Consider the following 10,478-nt stretch of genomic DNA (forward strand, 5'->3'; position numbering starts at 1 on the left):
TGTAAACGTATTATTTGAATTCATGGAACTCAAATTGCATTACACTGTTTGATCATTGAGGAACAACCACATGATTGATTAAATATAAAACATTGATTGTAAGTAATACATATTACATATGCCTACTTTAGTTCTGAATGACTTAATGATTGATTAGACTGACTTTAATGGCTAAGTCAACCACAGTTATGTTAAGATTAGCTCGAATGTAAGCTTCTGCTGGTTTGACAACACTGAAGTCTATTCGCTGCAGGTCTCCAAATCTACCCAGACTTTCACTGTTAGTTTGATCCACTGTGGTATCATTCTCTCTCCTATTGGTCTCTTTACATACAGATTTCTGTTATTGTCACTAATTTCCAACTGGGATTCATCAGTAAATAGGACTTTTTTTTCTCCATCATCCACAGTGAAATGCTGCTTCGTCTTTGCCAATCCCAAGCATTTGGCCTTGTTTCACCTCCTGAGAAGTGGTTTAGAGACGCTCCTGATCCTCTGAGAACATTACTAGACATCTTTCTTTTGACAGGACTTTAGCTGATTGGAGTCTTGTGTTCTTTATTTAGTCAATTCTGTGTCTATCATGAAGCTGCAGTTCTACCGCTCAGTGAAAAAAGCTTGATGTAGCTTGATGAAACCTGATCCTTTTGATGATTTTCTCACTCTTGTTCTGTCTGATCTTGTCTGGATGTAACTGATCCAGTTTCCACAAAGTGTTTCAGAGCTCCATGCAGTGACCTTTTGGAAACCTTCAGTCCAGCCACAATGTGACACTGATAAAGCTCCTCTTTGCTCAGAATAACAATCAGTCGAATTTAGTTCTCATGCCATGTTTCCCACCATCACTGTGCTACTTAATAAGCAAAATTCTGCTGGAAATTTGACGAACAGATTGATTTATACCAGATAAACGACGGCTGCAGGTTGACTTAGTAAACAAGCCTTGATTAGTCAGTTAAATCCAACTAAATGCCATCTGAACGCTGCATCAATGGAAGGATACAGTTCAAGGAAATCTCACCTTTGTACAAAGAGTTAACATGGTATAATACTGCGAATGTTATCAGAGAAGTAGATCAGAATCAGTAACATTTTTCTTCAGTTTACATGTCAGAACTTCTTGTGTGTCTGAATGTTTTTGATTGTCCAGGTTTATATGAAGTTGATTTGCACACAGATGTTGTCACTTATTTTGAAACTGTACGACTGGCATTAAATTTGCATACTGATGTGATCACCAGCTGAGACTAACCTATGAGTGTCTCAGCACTAAAGTTTTTTTTTTTAAATACATAACGCTGAAATTTTTAAATTTTTTTTTTAAAATGAAGCAGAAACTGACAGATGAGTCAGTAATGACTAATCATTAAATGTGTGAAACTGCAAGGAAGTTCCAGGAGAAAATCAGGTTTCTGCAGATCTGGAAAATGTTCTTATGAAGCAAATCCAGTTCCTCAACAAAAGAAAAGAAAATATCTGGGATGGCACTTAAAAAACACTTGGATTTTACTTAGGTCTTAAATAATTTGTCTTCCCTGTTGTAGAAATAATGAACTGTGACTCTCAGTGAGGGTGAAGTATTGATTTCAGCAGCAACAAATGAATTCATTCTTTTTTAATTAGTTAATTTCTCAATCAGTTATGTGATGCTTATCTGCATCATGTACGTTGACAAATTATATTACCAGAAATGATTTTTATTACTAAATGAAGTTAGAAATAAACATGTGACATGAATGTGAATAAATATGTGTATGAAAATAATCGCAGGTTTTAATCATCCCCATGTGTTCTCCGGGTATCATATTGCATTCAATGTGGTTCTGAAAAGGCCTTGACTTTATTTATGTGAACCCAGCAGAAGCCCTCCAGCAGCTGCCAGTGAGGAGGTTCAATCCAAAACTATAAATGCCTTATTAGTTATTTTAATGTACCATCTGTGTGTCGGCACAACTGTGACACATGGAGATCAGATCATCTAAAAGCAACGACGGGAAGACAAAATGATGGATATGGTCATTGTTTTTGTTGATGGGTCTCAGATGCAAAACTGAGTGCTGCCTTCTCAAGAAGAAAATAAGAATGACAGTGCAGCTTTAAAGCTCCAGTGGATCAGAAGGCAGCAGAGATCAACTCTGTGTACAGATGTCGATGGGAGGCCAGGCAACTGCTGGACTTTTATTCTCTTTGAACTGGCTGATTGAATGATTGTATGTCACTTTGCATTCAGTCCAAAAATAATAATAATAATTTTAAAAACGTGCAGATTATCATCCAGCTCCAAATGCTGCATTAACAATTGCAGATTTCAATTAAAAAACACTTTTGAAAAATGAAATCATCTCTTGTTTGTAGTCAAAAACATTACAAAGCTTGTGGTTGTTGTTTAAATACAATCTAATGAAAAGAAATTCAATCAGAAAATCAAAGATGAATATAATGATTAAATAAACTACTTGAATATTGTTATTTTACAAGAACATAGTGCACACTGCAGATGAGCGCATTGTACAACAAATGCAGTACAATGTAAGATATAAAACTAAAAGCACTGAAATGAAAACATGGGAAATTAGCACAAAGGAAAGCGTATATTTTAGGCTGTTTACTGATTGTTATGAACAGGTTTTACATTTTCAGCTGTTGCAAAGTGAGAAACGGATTAGAATAGTGATTCTGACTGTGTGACAAATGAAATCATGCAGATTAAAAAAATCATTTTTAACTAATCTGGTTCCCAATTGTTATGTAGGACACTTGTACATAAGCAGAAATGAGAAGCATAACCATCCATCCATCCATCCATTATCTATACACCGCTTAATCCTCACTAGGGTCGCGGGGGGGGGCTGGAGCCTATCCCAGCTGACTCGGGCGAAGGCAGGGGACACCCTGGACAGATCGCCAGTCTGTCGCAGGGCTACATATACAGACAAACAAGCACTCTCACATTCACACCTACGGGCAATTTAGAATAATCAATTAACCTCAGCATATTTTTGGACTGTGGGAGGAAGCCGGAGTACCCGGAGAAAACCCACGCATGCACAGGGAGAACATGCAAACTCCATGCAGAAAGATCCCGGGAAAGCCGGGACGCTAACCAGGGATCTTCTTGCTGCAAGGCGAAAGTGCTAACCACTACACCACTGTGCAGCCCGAGAAGCATAACCAAAAAGAAAAATATATTCGCCTCATTCTTCACAAGGAAATGAGGGAGGAGATTTTTGGTTATATAAAACTGCCGAAAGTTTAACTCGTGTAATCAAGGTTTTGAAAAAAAAAAAACAACGGTGTTGTAATCAGTGTTGTAATAAAACCAAATCATCCCAGCCGCCAGGGGGCGTGGTTGATTGTGACGCATCCACGTTTGTTGTCGTTGTCTTCCTCAGCAGCCAATCAGAGTGCTCGCCTCGGCAGTAACCTGGAACAGTTCCTCTGTGACCCTCGACAGCTGTGAAAGACGAAGTCCTTTAAATAACATCTGATTTTAGAGGGAAAAATGAAGCCAAAATTTTTGCTTCAGAGGCTGAACCGTGATCAGATCAAAGGTACAACACGTTCAGATTATTAGATACAGAAAAACGCAATGATTTAGTCTTCAAATGTATTATCTTTTAAATCGAGATGACAATATATAAACGGGAAAATTACCGGGCATGTATTCTTTTTTTTCTGACATCTTGCCAGATTCATTTTAAAACCGCAAATGTCAGCTTTAGCTCTCACATATGCAAATATGCACGACAGCTTGAAATGCACAGTAATCATTATATTTTGTAAAAAATTGGCTTGGTGCTAAATTACCATGGGGACAACGCCTTTTTTTTATCAAAGTAAACAACAAAAAGCGCGGTAGGGAAGCAAAACAGATAAGAACCGCTTAAACAGCATCTCATATTTATTAGGCCGCTTAAATAAGAAGTTAAATAAAAGCATGTTGCTGTCAGACACACTAAAGTCCTAATATAAAAGCAATTAGACAAGATATTAGCCGTTGTACTTACTGGTGTTATTCTGTGTTGATGAGTAATTCAGTTGAGTTTTATTGAATGTAAACAGCTGTGAAGCCCCGAATCATTAAGTATCCAGACTACTTTGTGTTTATATAACAGTTCAAGTCTTCCACAATAATTTAAATGCAAATTTCAGCGATTTACAAGCTAATAGCTCATTAAGAAAGTCAGTTGACTTTAGGTGATTTCAATATTTATCTCAACTGTACGTCAGCATTTTTGAATCACAGTTTCAGTGCAAACTAATATGTGTTTTACATACAATCTGAACGTTTTATAAGCGCTCATTGTTAATAGTTTTGTAACAGCGGTTGCGCTCAGTTTTGTAACCCCGCACAAACAAAGCCGTTTGAATTTCCCGCAGTCCCGTTCTAGTCACGTGACGACATCTCTCCCTGTGATTGGCTGCGTCGCGGCGTCGCTTTAAAGGGACTGCACGAGCTGCGGTCCTATTGGCTGGCTGCGTTCTAGCGCCAAGATTTCAATAAAAGGCGAGCAGCCAGAAGAAGCCGCTTCAGTCTCTGCTTTCCGTCTGTCTGCTGCTAGTTAGTTAGTTTAGCTTTCTGCTGCTTTTAACCTACTTTTAGTTCCTTTACTTCTTTAATTTATTTTTCCGTGTGAACCAGGCAGCCACCATGCTCTCTGCTCGTTCTCCTCTCTCCGAACTCAACGAGAAAACCGTCAGCAGTCAGATGAACAACATGTCGCTGGACAAAGAAAACACGGTGAGAATCAACAAATATCAATAATTGAAGATAGCGGGAATCAATGAATGTCGATAACTGATGCTCCAGGAGCCTTTTAAACGATCCATGATAAGTGTTCTGTTCAGTTTGCTGACAGTCTTTGTTTCCTTCCAGCCTCCGAGTCTGAGCAGCAGCCGCATCCTGGCGTCCAAAACCGCGCGGAGAATCTTCGACGATGCTGCGGTGAGTGAGAGAAAAGCTGCTGAAGCTTCAGAGTTTCAGCGGATTCGGATAATAAACGATTAATGTGGCAGATCGATCACCTGATTGCAATTTTGTGTCCTTTAATGCGGCGATGTGGCGCCTAAACTGCGGATGTGGCGCCAACAGTCAGCTGTCAGTGCTGCCTCTGCTGCTCACTGCTGTTACTGCCTTTACTTTCCTCCATGAGAGAGGATTTAATCTATGATCAATACATCATCGATTATTGTATGTACACTTTAGTCAGACATGGCTGCAGCTGATTAATATTTACTTCACTGATCAGTTACATTTAATACTTTATACAGATCTTTAGTTTGGTTCACTAAAAGTCCAAAATCTGAAAATGTTCAGTTTAAACTGATATAAGACAAAGAAAAGCATGAAATCTTCTTTTAAAACATTAAAATCTGCAGATATATTTCTTAGTTTTACCAGAATTTCGGCTAAATTCATGTCTCAGTTTGCTGATTATTTTCCTGCTACTTCAGTTCTCGTCTCCGTATTTCTTCATCCAGAGGTTTATTCTGAGTTTTGAAATAGAAGACAGTCAAACATGATGTGTATTTAGATTGATCCTGTTGTTGTATTCTATTACTGAAACATTCATTAGATGTGGTTCACTGTGATATGATCAGTAGTTAATTGATTTCTACATTAATTTACAGTAAACTGTTATTAAATGAAAATAAAGAAGAGCTGCTGCACTTAATCAGTTGATGACAGAAAGGAAATGAGGAATTGTTTTGATCACTTATTAGTTAATTGGACACATTTTAGAGAAAATGTCCAGATATTTAGTTTTTGACTGCTCGAAAGTGGAAATTTTGTTGTTTTTGTGCAGTAATGGAACAACAAAAGTATCTCATGAGCTTTCTCTGTTGTCAGACAACTGTAAGAAACATTTTTCATTTTTTGCTAAATAGATCCAGAAAATAATCTGCAGATTAATAGTAAACGACTGTAAATTTTCACTGTAAAACAGACACTGAGCTGCCAGAGGTTTTCAGGGCTGTAGCAGGATTTTTGAAATCTTAAGTCTGGGTCCCTGAATGTGTTCTGCTGATTAGAAAAAGCTTAAAGATGTTGTTTGTTTTTTGTTCAGCCCAAAGCCGTGAAGAAGAGCAGCAGCTCGGAGGAGGAGCCGCTGCTGAAAGATAATCCTCGTCGCTTCGTCATCTTCCCCATCCAGTACCACGACATCTGGCAGATGTACAAGAAGGCCGAGGCCTCTTTCTGGACGGCAGAGGAGGTAACAGCAGCCGCTGCTCTCAGACACGTCAGATTAGAAACAGGCGGACGACGTGATGTTTAAGTTTGTGTCTCTGTTCAGGTGGATCTGTCCAAAGACCTGCAGCACTGGGAGACTCTGAAGGAAGAAGAGAAGTACTTCATCTCACATGTGCTGGCTTTCTTTGCTGCCAGCGATGGCATCGTCAACGAGAATCTGGTGAGAACCTGATTATTGATCACTGGTTAGTTGTGTGTGGTAGGTTCAGGGTCAGTGTGGACGTTTTACACTCATCTGCTGCCATTAAACGCTGATCTGTTTCCTCATCTTCTTTTTGACTTTGACCACCAGGTGGAGCGTTTCACACAGGAAGTGCAGGTGACAGAGGCCCGCTGTTTCTATGGTTTCCAGATCGCCATGGAGAACATCCACTCAGAGATGTACAGCCTCCTGATCGACACCTACATCAAGGAGCCCAAAGAGAGGTGAGCTGCTCTCTGCTGGTTTATACTGGTCTGTACTGGTCCCTGCTGGTGTGTCCTGGTGTCTGACGATGCGTTTACTGACCCTCAGGGAATACCTGTTCAACGCCATCGAGACTCTGCCGTGTGTGAAGAAGAAGGCCGACTGGGCGCTCAACTGGATCGGCAACAAGAACGCCACCTACGGTAAACCTGCCGACTGAGACTCCACATGATGCTCCTGCTTTACCAGGGGCTGATATTGATCATTTATTTCTTACTGATCACCCAGGAGAGCGTGTTGTGGCCTTCGCTGCCGTGGAGGGAATCTTCTTCTCTGGTTCCTTCGCTGCCATCTTCTGGCTGAAGAAGAGAGGCCTGATGCCCGGCCTGACCTTCTCTAACGAGCTCATCAGCAGAGACGAGGTGACGCCCCACACAAACACCAGACGCATCAATAACTGATCAGCTCAGTTGACTTTTCAGGCCATAAATGTCTATTTTTTGTAACGTGAGGTGTTTGATGAATTTGTCAGTTTGTTGCAGCTCATCTCATATTCGGCTCTTAATTTCCTCACAGCGCTGACTTTAAACATTAATCATGAAAACACGTCGCTCAGCTTTTCTTTGAGTGTTGAAGCTGCTCAGACTCAGACTGTTGCTCTAAAACTGTATGTGTGTGTGTTGCATTCAGGGTCTGCACTGCGACTTCGCCTGTCTCATGTTCAAACACCTGCTGAACAAACCATCCACTGAAACCGTCACCACCATCATCAGAAACGCTGTTGAGATCGAACAGGTGAGTTGCAGCAGCAGGTTGATCCTCCATGTGTTGCTCTGGTTTCTCTGCTGCTAGTTTCATGGTTTTAATGGTTTTAATGGTTTGAATGGTTTTGGTGCTCTGTGTGTGTTCAGGAGTTCCTGACTGAGGCTCTGCCGGTGAAGCTCATCGGGATGAACTGTGAGCTGATGAAGCAGTACATCGAGTTTGTGGCCGACAGACTGCTGCTGGAGCTCGGCTTCTCAAAGGTACAAACAAAACCACAGCTGTTGAATTCAGCTGAAACGTTTCTGGTGGAGAAACAGGAGTTTTAGTTTTTAGCTGAGTCACTGAGCTGTGGCTCCACTGACAGCTGCAGGGTTTCATCTGCAGCAGCTGGATGAGTTACAGCGTCTGCACAGATTCGCTTCTTTAAACGCTCACATTCATCCAGACGGAGACACCAGGAGTTCCAGCGTCACATCTGCAGGATGATCTCAGCTCAGTGTGATGTTTTTAGAGGTGGAGGAGGCGACTGATCGCAGATTGTTGGAGCTGTTTGTTGTGTAGAAACCGAGATTTATTATTGGATCCCAGTCAGCTGCAGTCAGATCAGCTGCTTCCAGCCTGCAGGCAGATCGTCCATGTGATGATGATGATGATGATGATTGCAGTGTTTGCAGATCACAAACATTCGGCTCTTAAAAGCTGCAGTAACCAGCAGGTAGTGTTTAATGTCAGACTGAGCTGTGAATTCTCATCATTCTCACCGACTCCTCATAAAGCCACAGCATCTGTATTATTAATAATCAGACATATTGGAGACTTCACTCTAACTCTGTAGCTGCTATTTTAAAAAACTGGTGTTCATTAAATGTAGCATCAGAAAAAAGGTCCAGTTGTCAGATTAAAAAATAGAATAGAATAGGTCTTTATTGTCACTGTTACAGAAAACAATAAAACTGTTTAGCACTCTCTGTATAGCAGCATTAAAATAAACTATGAGGCAATATTAACACACTAAAAAAATATATACAACCAAAAGCATTGTTGTTAATTCAGCTCTGCTGGTACAAAGTTTGACACTTTGATGTCTCTGCAATCTTTAATTTTATTATTATCAAACACAACAGACCAAAATTAAGCTTTTTATTACCTGACAGCAAAGATGTTTTATTACATCACTGACTGATTCTCATTTATTAGAATTAAAGTAATAATTCAAAGATCAGGTCTGAGATCTGCTGTTGGCCTGAAGTAAGATGTCCTGGTTTCATTTGCAGCTACTAAGTTAATCATCTTTAACATGAATTAATTAATTACAACCTAAGGAGGAGCTGAATTAATGATTATTGATTGATAGATTAAACTGACTCTTTGAGCTGATTCTTTACAAACTCTTTCAACTAACTCAGCTGAATGTTAAACATTACAAACAAATGTCCAAAAGCAAAATGTGTGGAAATGTGATTGAAACGTCCACACTGAAGTAACATCAGTGAGCTGCAGCTGGTCCATCTGCTGATGAAACCTGCAGATGTCCAACATGGAAACAACCAGCAGGGACTCTTTAGAGTCACACTTTAATGAATCCAGGTGTTTTAGTGATGAAGAACCAGCTATTAAAACCTGACCTGATCAGAGAAGTTATAAAGTCCATCTGAGCAGCAGAAGTGTTGATGTTGAGGTTCCACTGTGCTGCTCCTCGTTCAGACCAGAGCTGCAGATGAACTTCCAGCTGTTGTGTTTGTTGTGGACGATGAGCAGGTGTGTGATGATGAGAGGCGCAGGGGTACGGACCTCAGCCGATGATGGGGGCTGAGTGCTGCTGCAGGCTGTGATCAGAGGACGAGTGGTTCACTGACAGAGCAGCAGCAGCACGACGCAGACGCCTGACTGAGCTCACCTGGACTCACAACACTGCTGCAACACAACTGTGGTCTTTCAAAGGTCTTGAGCAGGAAGCAGCAGGTTTGTTGGTTGATGCTGATGGAAAATAAAGTGTCTCTTCTCTGGGTTGTCTCTGCAGATCTACCGGGTGGAGAACCCCTTCGACTTCATGGAGAACATCTCTCTGGAGGGAAAGACCAACTTCTTTGAGAAGAGGGTGGGCGAGTACCAGAGGATGGGCGTCATGTCCGGCACCACAGACAACACCTTCAGGCTGGACGCCGACTTCTGAGCTCACAGCTGGACCACAGACACTCATTAGAGCAAAACTCCAACCAGGAGCTGCTGCTGGCCTCCTTTCATTCCACCCGCTGTGACTGCAGCCAATCAGAGCAGAGACAGGAAGAGCGCCACAGTCCAGAAAACGACACTGATGTGGAGACGACATGAGACACGAACTACAGACTGAAGCAGCAGCTGACAGATAAAGTGGTCAGTCCTGGATCAGTACCTGGTTCATGTTCAACTTATTCCTCTGTACATGAACTAACTTTGTAGAGTTAATTTTTTATCAAATCTGTTTTTAGGTTTTTCTATTAAATTTGTACAGAGTTGTGTAGTTTTTTGTAATAAAATCATAACTGCCTCTAAGAGTCTTGAGGGTCCGTGTATATTTTGGCAATTGAATTTTCCGTTCTGAAACGGGTATTGAAAAACAAAAAACGAGTGCCTATTTGATTTTCGTTTTAAAATACTAAAATTGAAATATAAGACGTTTTTCCTTTTCATGATCAAACGGGATATACGAAATTTTAAAAATGCTTTGATTTTAATTTTATATTTAGAATAACAAAAAAGTAAAATCAGTAAGCGACAGAAACGAAACAAAAGTCCGTTTTTTGATTTTCTGAGACCGGAAGTGGTCATCAGCAAGTGCCGAGCCAAACAGTACGGTGCATAGACTGTATATAATTTTTTTTCGTTAGTTTTCATGGTCAAAATGAGAGATCAGGTGGCTGATCTTAAAATAAATCAATATTGATTTTTTTTTATAGAACCTTAAAGTTTTGCGAAGCCAGGGGGCGGGGTTACTTGATTGACAGTCCGGTTTGGAATGATTGACAGGTCCAATGGAGGAGGCAGCAGAGACTCTGCTCTCCTCGTTTGGATTAA

General features: G+C 40.6%; 1 protein-coding gene and 1 non-coding gene across 3 annotated transcripts; both read left to right on the forward strand.

Annotated features, from left to right (window-relative positions):
• The first annotated feature begins 3,431 nt into the window (after window positions 1-3,431).
• Window positions 3,432-9,958, forward strand: LOC111581135 (ribonucleoside-diphosphate reductase subunit M2). 2 transcript variants are annotated; one of them, XM_035956749.2, is made up of 11 exons: window positions 3,432-3,551; window positions 4,643-4,741; window positions 4,877-4,945; window positions 6,069-6,215; window positions 6,297-6,413; window positions 6,546-6,679; window positions 6,768-6,862; window positions 6,948-7,081; window positions 7,350-7,454; window positions 7,571-7,684; window positions 9,445-9,958. In XM_035956749.2, exons 2-11 carry the CDS (start codon window positions 4,652-4,654, stop codon window positions 9,595-9,597), a joined length of 1,158 nt encoding a protein of 385 aa, XP_035812642.1. In that variant the 5' UTR covers window positions 3,432-3,551; window positions 4,643-4,651; the 3' UTR covers window positions 9,598-9,958. The 2 variants fall into 2 exon arrangements, with proteins under 2 accessions (XP_035812642.1, XP_023144929.1); XM_023289161.3 differs by lacking the exon at window positions 3,432-3,551 and having other exon boundaries at window positions 4,517-4,741.
• LOC111581138 (small nucleolar RNA SNORD94) lies at window positions 9,184-9,320 on the forward strand. Its single transcript, XR_002747229.1, has one exon. It is a non-coding gene; the product is annotated as a small nucleolar RNA SNORD94 (small nucleolar RNA).
• Window positions 9,959-10,478: the final 520 nt, after the last annotated feature.

This window comes from Amphiprion ocellaris, chromosome 12, assembly GCF_022539595.1.
Source record: "Amphiprion ocellaris isolate individual 3 ecotype Okinawa chromosome 12, ASM2253959v1, whole genome shotgun sequence".
Lineage (NCBI taxonomy): Eukaryota > Metazoa > Chordata > Actinopteri > Pomacentridae > Amphiprion > Amphiprion ocellaris.